We start from the raw sequence: 14,956 nt of genomic DNA, 5'->3' as shown, positions 1-14,956 counted from the left end.
GGGAAAGCACGATGGATAGCATGACAGCCTCGTCTCTGGTGTGTCAGTAGTGAGGCATATGGAATTCTTGTGGAATTCAGAATAACTTTCAAATTTGATCCTATATGCATAACGTATTTATTCATGGCAGCTCACAAATTCTCCTCTTTCCTCTTACCATCCTGTCCACAGAAACTGCAAGAAAATGATTTATTTAAAACAGTTGCTATGTACTTAAGAAAAAGTCAAGGAGAAACTAAACAAAGAAATACTTTTTAATCTACAAATTTAGAGTGTGAGATTTTTTCTACATGCTAAGACTGTAGTAAAAAAAAATGGATGTTTCCTTTCTGGGAAATAAAAGGACTGATGTAACTTCCTTATTTTCCCCCCACTGAATTTGGCCAGGTGTTTATTAGATCTTCACTTCATTAACATTAGAAGCATTTTATACATAATTTCAAGAAAAGGAAAATAGCCCCTAATATCTCAATTTACAAAACTAAACTATATCCTAAGAAATGAGCATTCTTAGAAAGTGAAGCTCAACACTGTGTCAGTCAGTCAAAGAATTTAAAATTTATGTCAGGCTCATCTTAGGAACTCACATTGTTACATATAGAGCAACTTCACAACCTTGAGCAGATTTGCCTTTTAGTAAGTTGGAAAAAAAACCCAAGAAGATATACCATGATGTGTGAAACATGTTAACTAAGGTACACGTGGTATTACCTGGACCAATAAGAATTTACTTTATGTTCCAGGAATATCAGATAATGTCAGAATTTTAGATTTCATTGATGAAAACATAAAATAATCTTGCAGTAAAATTTATGAGGCTGACTCCATCTCCCACCACACAAACACTTTGCAACGTGTCATTAATTTTAAGCTATACACTAAAAACACATCACAATTCGTGTTTTAAATGGATGGCTGACATACAGCCTTTGACAATATTTAGCACTTTATAGCAATGCATAAAGGCTAACTTTAGAAACTATAGCATAATGAAATTTTACAGCCAATTAAGTTGATTAGTCACTGTCAGCTTCCTACATTCGTCTTTTCGATGAAAGAGAGACACAGATATAAGAAGTGAGGAGCAAATTGATTTCTGAAAAATTTTAAGTATCATCATGAGGTTGGAGTGTTGGGGAATGGAAAAATACATTGTCTAAACAGCCTGAAAAGAAATCGAATAATTTCTTTTTAAATTTAGAAATGGTGACAGCATTCAGTCTTTTAGTTTGTCACGATGTACTTACATTATAGAAAAAAGACTTAGGGTCCTTTGACTCATGGGTCACAATAGTCACTAGAAAGCCTTCTGACCTTTACTTTAAAAGAAAATGATATGCAAAGTTGGATAATTTAATCTTCACTCAAACTAGCTGGAGTTTATAAATAGTCAAGAAAATAAATAGTTTGACTAGTGAAAATTTAAATATTTCCCTTTACTAAGATGGTGCGGTATTTGAGAATTAAAATAAATCCATTATATATGAAGTTGATTTTCTTAAGGAGAATCCAAGGAAGAGTATGTTTTTTAAGTTGGGGCATCTTCATTAAAATTTATTAGGAAAGTGTTGTATATGAGGTCAGACAATTAAGTTCACGAACTTATTGCAACGATGTTGCTAACCTTTTTTGATTACCAGAGGGATTATTCATTATGAATTTATACCAAGTGGACAAACAGTTAACCAAGTTTGCTACTTGGAAGTGCTGAAAAGACTGCGTGAAAAAGTTAGAAGACCTGAACTTTACGCCAACCAATTCATGGCTCTTGTTTTACGACAATGCACCAGCTCACACGGCACTGTCTGGGAGGGAGTTTTTAGCCAGTAAACAAATAACTGTATTGGAACACCCTCCCTAATCACCTGATCTGGCCCCCAATGACTTCTTTCTTTACCCGAAGATAAAGGAAATATTGAAAGGAAGACATTTTTTTTTTTCATAAATTTATTTATTTATTAGTTTCAGGTGTACAAAACAAGGTAATACTTAGACGTTCATCATCCATATCCCTCACACTGTGAACCCCCCTCCCCCCATCCACCATCCCTCCGACCCCACACCGAACCATCACATTATATATATAAAATTATAGTTGGCATTCATTAATGTCCAGCCTCTGGTGTCCAATGCCATGATCAGGTATCCACAGCATCCCTGAGGTGGTCTCCCAAACAGGACGCATGCCCATCGGATACCCAACAAAATCTCCACAACATTATAGAATACCTTCCCCAAATTAATTTTCAAAAACAAAACAAAACAAAACAAAAACAAAAACAAACAAACAAAAAAAAACCCCGAGGCCATCTTGTGGTCACCAGCTGCCTCCAAATCCCTTCACCTTTCCCCTTATCCCCAACCCCCTCCCACACACCCATCTAACCACTCTCGGTTTTTTCTCCGCGTCCCCAAAACTGTCTCTGATTAGTTCATTCGCATAGTCTTTTCTTTAGATTCCATATATAAGTGAGATCATATGGTACTTGTCTTTCTCTTTCTGACTTATTTCACTTAACATAATGTTCTCTAGATCCATCCATGTTGCTGCAAATGATAAGATTTCTTTCTTCTTTATGGCTGCGTAATACTCCATTGTATAAATGTACCACAGCTTCTTAATCCAGTCATCTACCGATGGGCATTTCGGTTGTTTCCATATCTTGGCTATTGTGTAAAGTGCTGCAATAAACATAGGAGTGCATACAGATTTTTGAATTGGAGTTTTGGATTTCTCCGGGTAGATGCCTAGGAGTGGAATTACTGGATCATAGGGTAGTTCCATTTTCAGATTCCTGAGATACCTCCATACTGTTTTCCATAGTGGCTGCACTAATCTGCAGTCCCACCAACAGTGCACTAGCGTTCCCTTTTCTCCACATCCGCGCCAGCATTTGTTGTTTGTTGATTTATTGATAATAGCCATTTTGACTGGAGTGAGGTGGTATCTCATTGTGGTTTTTATTTGCATTTCTCTGATGGTTAGTGAGGTTGAGCATTTCTTCATATGTCTTCTTGCCTTCTGTATGTCCTTTTTAGAGAAATGTCTCCCCAAGTCCTCTGCCCATTTTTTAATTGGGTTCTTTGTTTTTTTGGAGTTGAGTTGAGTAAGTTTTTTATAGATTTGTGATATTAATCCCTTATCAGATATATCATTGGCAAATATCTTTTCCCATACAGTAGGATCCCTTTTTGTTTTATTGATGGTTTCCTTTGCTGTGAAGAAACTTTTTAGTTTGATGTAATCCCACATGTTTATATTTTCTCTTACTTCGCTCGCGCGAGGGGATATATCAGTGAAAATCTTACTCCGGGTAATGTCCATGAAGTTTCGAAAGGAAGACATTTTGATAACATTCAGGACATCAAGGATAATATAACAGCTCTGATGGCCATTCCAGAAAAAGAGTTCCAAAATTGCTTTGAAAGGTAGACTAGGCACTGGCATCAGTGCACAGCTTCCCAAGGGGAGCACTTCAAAGATGACCGTAGGATATTCAGCAATGAAGTATGTAGCACTTTTTCTAGGATGAGTTCGCGAACTTAATTGTCAGCCCTCATATAAATTTATTCCAATTGTTAAATGCTGAGAAATATATAGATTAATAGGGAAATTGCAGTAGCATTAAAATAAAATAATGCTATATTAAATCTAGAATATTTTGGGGTAGAATAAACTTAAACGTATGAAATATTAACAACACCTAGCTCTTACATATAGTCCACATATTATGGAAAACTTCAAAATTCCTTAATGTTTTTATGGTCATTACTTTCTTTCAATTAATTTAGCTTGGGAATTTTCTGCCAATTCTATGTCTGCTGACAACACTCTACATTGTAGTAATGGAGATACAGAATTCCTCTATTTTCCTTTAAAGTCCATAAAAGAAAACAAAATTAGATAAACAAACAATAATGTTCATAGAAGAGATGTTGAGAGTATGTGTGTGTGTGTGTGTGTGTGTGTGTGTGTGTGTGTGTGTGAGTGTCCACATTACAGAGATTTGCAACATAACCTGGAATGGTAGTGCTATCAAATGAATGTTTATTTTCCCTCCATATTCATAAGCTGAACCCCCCCCCCAATGTGATGGTATCAGGAGGTGGGGCCAGTGGGAGGTGCTTAGGATTAGATGATGTCATGACGACGGAACTCTCACAAATGGGATCAGTGTCCTTATAAGAGTCACAGGAGAGCTTGTTCCCTCTCTGCTCTCAGCCCTATGACGATAGAACAACAAAATGGCCCCCTGCAACCGGGAAGGGAGCCTTCACCAGAACCTGACCACCCTGGCATCGTGAATCTGGATTTCTAACTTCAGAACAGTGAGAAATAAATTCCTGTTGTTTGCAAACCACCCAGTCTATGGTACTTTGTTGTAGCAACCCAAACTGACTAAGACAGATTTCTGTGTCCTGAAATTACAGATTTGTCTCCCAGTTAAGAAATTCATTAAGTCTGGAATGGCACTGAGGAATCTGTACTTGAGAAGATAACCAAGAATGGGAACGACTGCTCCGGGACGCACAGTCGTCATTTTCAGTTATCAATTTCAGTATGCAAAATGAATGAAACACAAGGATCTACATGTAGATCTAAGGACCTACCCTGAAAGTAGTTATGTCAATCTTATCTCACAAAATTTCCTTGTCCTTTGCCTCTTTTTTACGTGAGCAAGCATGCTGGTGTGCTCAGATCTGTTAGGGTTTGGTCCTCTATCCTGAGAAACTCTTTAGTCCTGGACTAATCAGAGCAACTGGTCACCAGATAAAGTCTTTAAAGAACTAACGGAATCCTTTTAGCTTTTGTGACTATTATTCTTCAGCATTTATTCATGAATTGTCTATTTTGTGGTTAAAACTGCGGGAGATAAATTGTAGGCAGAAACTGAAAGGACTGTTTTCACAGGTCACTTGATGCCATCTGAACATAAGCAGCACTGTCCTAAGAACCAGGAGACAAAGTGCCATCCAGACATAGGGAAAGGACAGTGTCCCGACATCTGCATTGATCTTGGCTTAGAGCACACATCTAGGGCAGGATGAAGGAGACAGTATACATTTTGGCACCTTGGAGGTATTCTTTGGTAGATCTGCCCTCTCTGTTTGTGCTCCCAAGCCTGCAAAACCCCCAAAAGGAGATTTTCAGGGAAACCATGACATAATTCTCAATAACTATAGCCTGATTTTAGATCTACTGAGTTTGACCTCAGGTAGACTGGGTAGAGATATGGTTGGCAATTAGAAAGGTGACAGGAAAGTCCTAGAAAACTAATTGTTCAGAAAACTAGATTCCAAAATGAATTAAGTTGATTAAGTTGATCTAATGATTGGGACTCTATAACCAGCATTTTGTATTCCAATTTATATTTCTAGACCATAGAAATCATAAGAGTTGACGGTGTTGAGAATGAATGAATTCTGAGGTTGGAGGAAAAAACAGGACTTCATCTTGGAGAACGAAAAGTTGAGCCATCAAAAACATTCAAAAAGGCATTTGGAAAGGGAGAAGCAGAATTCAGCATCATGGTAGCCTACAGGGAACAGAGCACCAGTCAATAGCATCTAAGGGGTCAGAATGTAAAAAGTAATTGAGACCAGAGGAAAAACGTATTCAATGTTTGGATGAATAAAAATGAATGAATTGACCACTACATTTATCTAGAAGAACGTCACTGGTTGTATCAGAGTCTAAAAACCCAAATAAAAAAACAATCATTTTAATTCAACCCTTGAAATTTAGAGGCGATGTGCAGTAGTGGGAAGAAAAGAAAAATCTGTTGAATTTAAAGACTGTCTATTAAAGGTTGCTAACTGACATCCAGGGAAATGTTTAAAGTGCTTTTGCTTTTGGTCTCTCTGAGTGTTAATGGATACATAAGGTTTGGGATATGTGGAAATGACAGGAGACTCTTTTTGTCCCCCTATTAAGCCCTCAATATCCTTTCTGTAATTTTTTCATGTGTGCCCAACATTCTTGTCATCTACCACTAACTTTTTCCCCCCTGGGGTTTTAGAGAATGTTGCATTCTGAGTCCTGGGGAGGGTTCCTGTACCTGCTCTCTGCATCCTAAGTGAATTTCACTTCCATGTGACTCAGTTTCCGCATCTTTACAATGAGAATGTTGGATTATTACTAATTACACATCATCTAATTTTAACATCAAATTTACCTTCTATTTTTGATTCTACGCTTCCATTACTTATTAAGTGAAAAACGCTAAGCTGAAAGTAATCTCCCATGCCAATTCTCAGATCTACATATACCTAAACATAAGAACAATTATTGTGAATGACATTCATTTTGAGAGCTCTACATCTTTTTAATAGAAAATTAAAGTAGACAATTGATGGGGATCTAAAACGCAGCATATGACTACAGTTAACAATACAGTACTTTGTACTTGAAATTTACTGAGATTCAATCTTAAAAGTTCTTACCCTAAGGGAGAAAATGACAACTGTGTGAGGTGATGGATGTGTTAATTAACCTTATTGTGTTAATCATTTTACAATATATGTATATCGAATCACCATGTTGTACACTTTAAACTTACCCAATGTTATATGTCAATTATAGCTTAATAAAGCTGGAAAAATAAGAAAAATAAAATAGAAAAGTGAGTTCAGGAAGAAAATAAATTGAATTATTTTACTAAAGATAACCAGGTTCACTTAAGGAAATATTATTGTTTAATATTTACAAAAAAAGCTCCCAAATAGAGCACATTAAAAACAAGAACAGACCTGGGGATGGGGTACTGACTTCCGGCCACTAATTAAATGATACTCCTGGAGCTGAGGTAGATGAAAAGAATAAGTCTACCCTTTCACTTGAGAGATCAAGTCACTACCAAAATGTTATGTAATTAGCAGATTGTACACTACAATGGGACTTAAGGTAGAAAGAAAGATCATGCAATGCCATGTCTTATATTTACTTTATATCTTTTTGTTGCTAATGAAATAGTTTCAGTTCTTTCCAAATTAATATGTGGTATATAAACCAAAAACAACAAAAGAACAAGACAAACAAATGAGAAACAAAAACTCAGACACAGACAATATTTTAGTGGTTACCAGAGGGTAAAGGGGGTGGGGGGAGGGAGATGAGGGTAAGGGGGATCAAATATATGGTGATGGAAGGAGAACTGACTCTGGGTGGTGAACACACAATGGGATTTATAGATGATGTAATACAGAATTGTACACCTGAAATTATGTAATTTCATTAACAATTGTCACCCCAATAAATTAAAAAAAAATTCAATACCCCGTTGAATACTTGACTCAGTAAGTACAGAACTAAAATAATTGGGAGTACAAATCGTTTGTCTCATAAGGTGTTCCTCAACTGATGGAAATCTTAGCCCTAATGCCATCTTTTCGTGAAATCTAACAGTGCCAGTTGATGGGTTTCCTTTTTACTTTGTAGGGCTGGAGCGAATAGCACGGGATTCATCTTACGAACAGGAAGGAAAGGTCCAATTTGTAATCGACGCGGTGTATGCCATGGCATATGCCTTGCATAACATGCACAAAGATCTTTGCCCTGGGTACATCGGCCTCTGCCCACGAATGAGTGCCATTGATGGGAAAGAGCTACTTGCTTATATCCGGGCTGTAAATTTTAACGGTAAGTTACAATTTTTTTGTCTCTAAATACTTTAGAAGACAGTATGTTCTTTCCCCCTATATATAGAAGACACTCAACAAGATTTGAAACAGTTCCCCTTTTAATCAGAAGTGTGAGTTTTTTCCACCTGCTTTTAAATCCCAAACATATTTTTCTTGTGCTACTCTTAATCTGCTCAAAGAAGCAGAGGTTAAAAATAAGCCTCTACCAATCAAAACATTCTACTTAAATATCACTATTTCAGAAATAACTTTGGAACCATTGGCAACGGATTAGGTTTCTTTGAAAATGTGTTGTTCATGCCGTTATTAGAGAAGGAATTTTAGACATTTTGGTTTGAAATGCATTTTAAGTTTTTTAAACAGTATGTTGACTTGAGGAAAGTGAATGATTTGGAATTGCTATATATTTATATTCTAAGAGTGCTGTGTTAAAAACTTCTGCATGTTCTTTTCCCTTGTATTTCATTCAATGATTTGGTCAATTTAAAGCAATGAGCTGCATTGTATAAGATAGAACTACATACAATGAAAAGTACATGGCATTTGCCTCCTGCCGAAGGAGAAATGCTGCTTCTGTGAGTGTAACAAGAAAGTGATACAGAATATGCTGGATTCATAGTATTTGGCTGAGAATAGCCAAATTGCCTGTCTGTAGTGATGAAATTATTGAATGCTGTTCTTTTATGAAAGTTGTAATGGTTGCTGCCCGTGACTTTGACCATTATTTTCAAATGAAATGATAGAATGCTCTGAGCTGTCTGATTCTTTCTATTTGGCTTTCATCCACACAGTGGATGTGCCTCTGAGCAATGCACAGTACTGCACTGTCCATCATAATACACTCCAGTGACCTCAGCTGCCAGCCTCTCTCAAAAAAGCACAAGGTCATCTTCAATTTAGAATTCAAGTGGAAACTTCTTCTTTTGCTTTGTTCACGCAACAGGAGAGAAAAATTTAGTTTACATTCAACACAGAGTATACTCTTTTTCAGCAGATTTTTTGTGAAGCATTGCATAACATTAATCTGTTTGTTAAGAATAAAAGTACGAAGGGGAATTTGAAAATAATTTTCTTGCAATTATCAAATTGAGCAAAAGAGGAGTGTTACAATGCAAAGTTATTTAACCTAACATGAGATTGGGGAACATTTCATTTATCCAAATTGGTAAAAGGTGGGAGGAAGAATGCAAAGGGATATATTTTCTCAATAACTAAAGCTCATCCTCAGAAAATAAAGAGATTTTTTATAGAAACACTGGATTAAAGTATTTTAAAGGTGAATTACCAATTTCTCTTTTATCTTACCATAAATAAAAGCCTAATGTTTCCTTGATGACTTCAATTATTATACCACACCATAATATAATGGTGCTATTAAAGACTCTTAAAAGTATCTTAATGATGTCCTACAATTATTAAGAAAATTTGCCTGTAGACTGCAATGATTTCTGAGGTCTTCTGTCCACTTTTTACTGTTTTTTTGCCCTTTTACATTAGCAGGCTAATGTTGCTGTGTTTGTTTTTTTAGACCTTATCCCTTCCATAATTTGCTTCTTCCAATCCACTATGGACACAGAAGCACACATAAAATTTCATTAATTTATTCAACAGATATTTATTGAACACATAGAATATGTTAAACATACGTTTCTGAAAAACAACAACAACAACAAAACAGTCCAGACATGATATTTAGAGTTTCTTGGGGGAACTGAAGTATTAATCAGGTAAGGTATGATTATATAATCTGCAATGAGTACTGGAAGGAGAGGTATGCTGAAATAAGAGTTTATAATAGGGGAAATATCCCTAATCTAGGGAGTTAGGGATGGTGAAATCTGAGAGAGATGAGTGTCAGAGATAAGGGTGAAGCAGCAGGCAGGGCCAGATAGATTGTGAGAGGTCATATATGTCATTTCTCCAGATTTTGTTTTCATCCTGAAAGCAACAGAAACCCACTCAAGCATGATAGAACTGTGTCTGATAAAAGAGTAAGTATACTCCAGATGAGGATCATGTAAAATACATGAATTTTAGTGTATAAACTTAAAAAAGAATCTCTTTGAGCTTGTTGGAGATTTATTTTGCTAATGGTTTAGAACTTGGCTGTGTTCCAATAGCTTATCATAAGCAAATTATTGTGGGATATAGAATTCTCTTGATTTTCAGTAATTTTCAGGAATTTCATCAATTTTTTTGGTTTCATTATTGGCTTATCTATTAGTGTTCCTTTATTATTAATAACTTGCCTGTTGATGATAAAAAGACACATAAAGTTCTTCAAATATAGTATACCATCAAAACCATTGAAGGAGCTAGAAACAAATATGGTAGCCAGAATGAACTACATTAAATTCTCAGCGTCCTAAGCAGACAAAATGTAAAGGGACATTCGATGGGATATATAAGTTTCATTATATGATAAAAACAAGCCTATCTATTTTTCAGGAGAGAATGGATTTTCTTGGAAATTATTTCTAAAAGAAATGTATCATATGGGTCTTGGAAAGCCTAATATGCAATACTATTTAACAAATTTTTACAGAAAAAGCAGAAACTGTCTCTTTGTCTGTTTTGTATTATGTACCCACAGTCAACGCTAAGAATTTAATGCTTGTCATGCTGAAGGATATTTTATTAAAATAATTTTCAGGGAAAGAGACATAGTTTTCCTTGATCTAGATTTACACCTCTTTTGAGCCCTGATGATATAGTCATTACTGTAATCTACTAAGAATAAATGAAGAGCATCTCCCTTACACTCTGCTTTTCAAACGCTGTCTTCAAAAGAATCCTACTCAGAAATTTAACGTTTCAGTCACTGAAAATAAGAATTGCTGAGTTGAAGGGGTGGCCATAATCTTGGATACTCTGCTTCTTTTGAAAAGTCCCTGTAGCCATATGGAGCACACATCAAATCCACAGATTTAGATATCTTTGCTCTTCACAGGACTTGCCCAGAAACTGAAAACAGACATCTGGAATTTGTGTTCTCTGTTGGCAACACTGGTATTATATGTTGTTAATTGCATGCCAGTTGAGCAGGTTGTGCTGGTGATGGCCAGTGTTTTCACCTGTTGAGGTAGCGCAACCACTTCCCAAAGACTGGAAGTGCTAGGGGTCGTTGGTCAAATCATAGTTTCCTTAGGACCAGTTTCCGATCTCCTGAAGAGTTGAGAATGTACTTAACTAGACCCAGAACTGCTTATTGTACATGACAACAAAAAAAGTTACTGTATACTAAAAGCTTTCTTAGCATAGAAAGAATGAGCTTTGTAAGGCACTTGTCAATTTTGTGCAGTGTAGCCTTCTAGATTTTCTGTCAGGATCAGTGAGCTATGAATTGCACTCCCAAGTAATTAAAACAAACTGACCCATTGGATGATATTACTTAGTAATGTCCATGTAAATATTGGATGTGTCTGCCCTAAAGTGTAATTTCTGTGTAGAAAAAGTTGTTGGCAAACTAGTTCTTTCTGACATTAATGAGATATCTGAACAAATTGCTTTCTGCAGTTCCTTTCACTTTGAGATAGTAAAACCATGTCATCTGTGTGGAGGGAGACTCTTCTTCCGTTTTGTAACAGCAGGAAGCAAAGCAGCCAGAGCAGTTGGTTGATGAACAGACCATTGGTATAAAATTAAAGAGAACTGTTTAAAACTAAGTCTTGCTGAGATTGTAACCTTGCTGAGATTGTAACCTTGAGTAGGTATGCCTAATTAAACAGTGGTTTAAAGATACTTGGTTTAAAAGGTCATGCTTCTAGTTTGTTTAACGGGCAACATAAAGATCACATTAGAATTTAGAAAGATGAATGATTAGTGTATCAGGCCAGAATTATTCTATAACAAAGCAACTAGTTAAAGGTAAAACACTTAGTCAAATGGTTGAACTATAAAGACTACTTGGCATCCTAGATGTCAACGACGATGGTGCTTTGAACTGATCTTTTCTCATCAGAGGAAAAGTGTACCTGAACCATATTCTGCGTGGGTATTTTAAGCACCATCTGAGTCATAGCATATCTGTGTTATGCATGTGTTTCTTACAACTTTTCTCAACCTCTCCTCTCAACTGGGGAGACAGAGGGAAACAAACACCTGCCTTTTAGGATTACTTTAATTGCTACCACTTTAACAAAATGCTATTTCTATAAATTTTTTAAATCCAAAGATTTATCAAAAGAAAAACAAAAGAAAAAAGAGGAGTTCAGATTTTTCAGGAACTTAAGCAATGGTGTCAATTCCCTACTCTGGTCTGGTCTATAGGCAATAAAATATTAATACGGTACATCTTGTATGGAATCAAAGGTTTTTCTGTTGCCATGAGAACCTTATTTATCATAAGAAAAAGAGTTGAATAGAATTCCGGAGGTCTCTCCCCACTCCTTTCCTCTATAGTTGAGCTCACGTCAGGGGCAGTGCAGGCTCCCTGGAATACTGATCAGGAGTGTTTGATTGCAGGCATCAGAAACTACCTTAAGCTTGTTTAAGCTAAAAGGAAGAATTTATGAGGATGTGTCAAGAAACCTACGGCAGACTATAAAAGGGTCTAAGAAAGGAACTGATTATAAGAACTAAAAACCTGCCAGAAATCCAAACATATCTCTGTCTACCTGCTTTGTTTGGTTCTCTTTACCTTGGTTTCCCCTATTTCTAGGTTCATAGGGTAGGTAGCAGCAAGCCATCTACAGTATTTAGATGCTGTTTGTTCAAAACTCCTGTTAAGATTAACATACTTTTTTTTTTTTTAAGTCCCAATTCCAACTTCTTGGAAATTTGAATCTCATTAGTCAGACCTCATCCAAAATACCGGTAGCAAGGAGCAACTAGTACGAACTTAGCTGTCATGGGGCACTTCCTGGGGATGAAAAGGGTCGCTTAGGAAGTTTCTATAAGTGATTTATGGAGAATATTTAAATGAAGTGGGCAGAAAGGAAGAAACCTGAGAGGGTAAGGCTGTGGTCTCTGAATCTCATTGCTTTGGTAGGTGGGTGAGTTTTTGTTAAGCTCCAGGAGAGTCAAGTAGAATCTGTGGGCATCTGAAAGAGGACTCAACTTTGGAATTATTTAATGCAAGCCTTCATTTTGTGATTGCGTTCTCTGACACCAAGAGGAATGAAGCAGCTTCTCTAAACTCAGTGAGGTCATGGTCTAACCATTTCAGTGCTCAGTATTCTAAGGAAAATACAAACACTCGCCTGATCACAGAGACTGATACAGAAGTGGAATTTATCAGCATCTTCTTTTCTCCAGAAACCTTATTGATTTCAAGGACTTACTGCAAAATTTCCAAATATACAATTTTCAGAGTCTCTGAACACTATAGTCTGATTTTGGAGCAAATTTATTTGCATGAAATATCTTTAAGCCATCTTAAAGAAATAAATGGCTTAATACACTATCAGGAAATGTACCACAAACACACTACTAGGTCAAATAAGACCATGATAAATATCTGATTCTGTAAAGCTATTTGATTAAATTTTAACCCTCATTTCTGTCACAAGTACAAAAACATAAACTAGAAATGGAGTAAATATTTAACATGATAAAGAACATCTCTCTGAGCCTACAACTGATTATATATTTATCTAATTAAAGAAATATAATAGTCCTATTTCTACTATTAATATTTTATAAATTTTAGTCAATGTGATAAAACATGAAACAAAAATAACAGAAATTACTACTAAAAAGGAAGTAGTATTACAATTTCCAAATGATTTGATCTCAAGACAATAAATTAAAAAATATACTAGAAGTACTTACTTTAGGAAGATGATGAAATATAAAATTAATATTAAAATGATTTCTCCTATATATTAGTAAGAAATCATTGGCTGACATATGGTAAATGAAACTGTTTCCTTTGCAAAAAATATTTAAAATATCTTGGAATGAGTTGAGCCCAAAATATAAAAGACCCATGTGAAGACAAATTTATCAAGAGACATTCTTTGTTCATAGACAGAGAAACTAATTATAGGCAAAGTGTTAATCTCTTCTGAATAAATCTGCATTCAGATTTAGTGTAAGTTAGTATAATTCTGATCAACATGACAAAGGAATTTGAAATAATATTTAAAATTTTAATTGTGAGGAAGTAAAAATAACTAAAATGCTTTTGAAGAAAGAAATATTCCTACCCAACGCTTATCGTTTAAGGATAATATTAAGCTACAATAATCAATCCAGTATAGAACTGGTCCCAGAATAGACATATGAGAAAAGAATCAGGTAGAAATAACCAGAAATATATAATGATAATAAATAAATAAGTTTATACTATATATGTACATACATATATTTGAATGGGGAAGCTTTAATTCAGTTAAATAAGTTATAACCGAAAAATAGACATGTTTGATTTGGTAAAATGTAACACTTTTGAATATTAAAATTATCAATAACAGTTTTAAAACAGAATATAAAGTAGGGGATATTTGGGGGTTGTTGTGTCACAGGATAATACCTCAAGCATAGAAAGAGCCAGCTAGGTTGACATCAATTGTGACCTCTCCGAGAGATCAATAAGCAGAACTCGGAAATGGGAATAAAAGTTTGAAAAAAATGTTAATCCTCATTATAATGAGAGAAAGCCTGTTGAATCAACAATGAAAGACTGTTTCCCACCTATCAAATTTACAAAGATTTAAAAATTGTAATAGTAATTATATGAAATAGTTGTGTTTACAAAACTTTATTTAAAAAATAGGTAAGCAAAATCACAGTTCGTTCTGTCACGCGGCGGACCCTGCTCGCTGCGCCATTTGTCGTGCAGGGTCTCGGCTCCCACTCCCCGCCCAAGAACGCAGGACACGGTAAGGCCAAAAAGGAACACCCACGGAGCCATAGATAGGGGAGTCAAACCAATATATTCTCGCTGGCGGCTGGGCTGGAGACACAGGAAGCAGGATCTACATAATCTGCCTAACAGCAGTCCGCGCTTGCCAGCCACCATCTTCTTGCTAGCCCCCATTCCTTTCCTGCTAGCGTAGCCACAGCCGTTATATTAGTGGCCAATGGCTTGATGGCTACAGCTGATGGCTAAACCAGCCACAGCTGACAGCCATCAACTATCCGAGCCAGCACCTCTCCACATGAGGCCGAGAGCCTGGAAACTGCTTTTTGGGGCTTTGTCCCCACAGTAAGCAAAATCACAGTTCGTTCTGTTTTTAATTAAAACCCACCAACAATATGTCCTAGTGTGGCATGACTTGACTGCATCTTGGAATCCAGCTTTATTCTAGCTCTGCCACTACTTTCCTCTGTGTTGTGAGTCCATCCATCTTGACTTCTCAGCTTCATTTTT

At 36.0% G+C, this 14,956-nt stretch overlaps 1 protein-coding gene across 3 annotated transcripts in view; it reads left to right on the top strand.

Moving 5' to 3' along the window:
- The window catches only part of GRM8 (glutamate metabotropic receptor 8), a 707,399-nt gene that overhangs the window by 440,290 nt on the left and 252,153 nt on the right, over positions 1–14,956 (top strand). For all 3 annotated transcript variants that reach the window (XM_081038724.1, XM_081038725.1, XM_081038726.1), the window contains one exon: positions 7,439–7,639. In XM_081038724.1, the coding sequence (XP_080894850.1) occupies positions 7,439–7,639 (201 nt within the window). The remainder of the gene's footprint in view (positions 1–7,438; positions 7,640–14,956) is intronic.

Source organism: Rhinolophus hipposideros, assembly GCF_964194185.1.
Source record: "Rhinolophus hipposideros genome assembly, chromosome: 25".
NCBI lineage: Eukaryota > Metazoa > Chordata > Mammalia > Chiroptera > Rhinolophidae > Rhinolophus > Rhinolophus hipposideros.
This window is presented reverse-complemented; position numbering and strand designations above follow the sequence as displayed.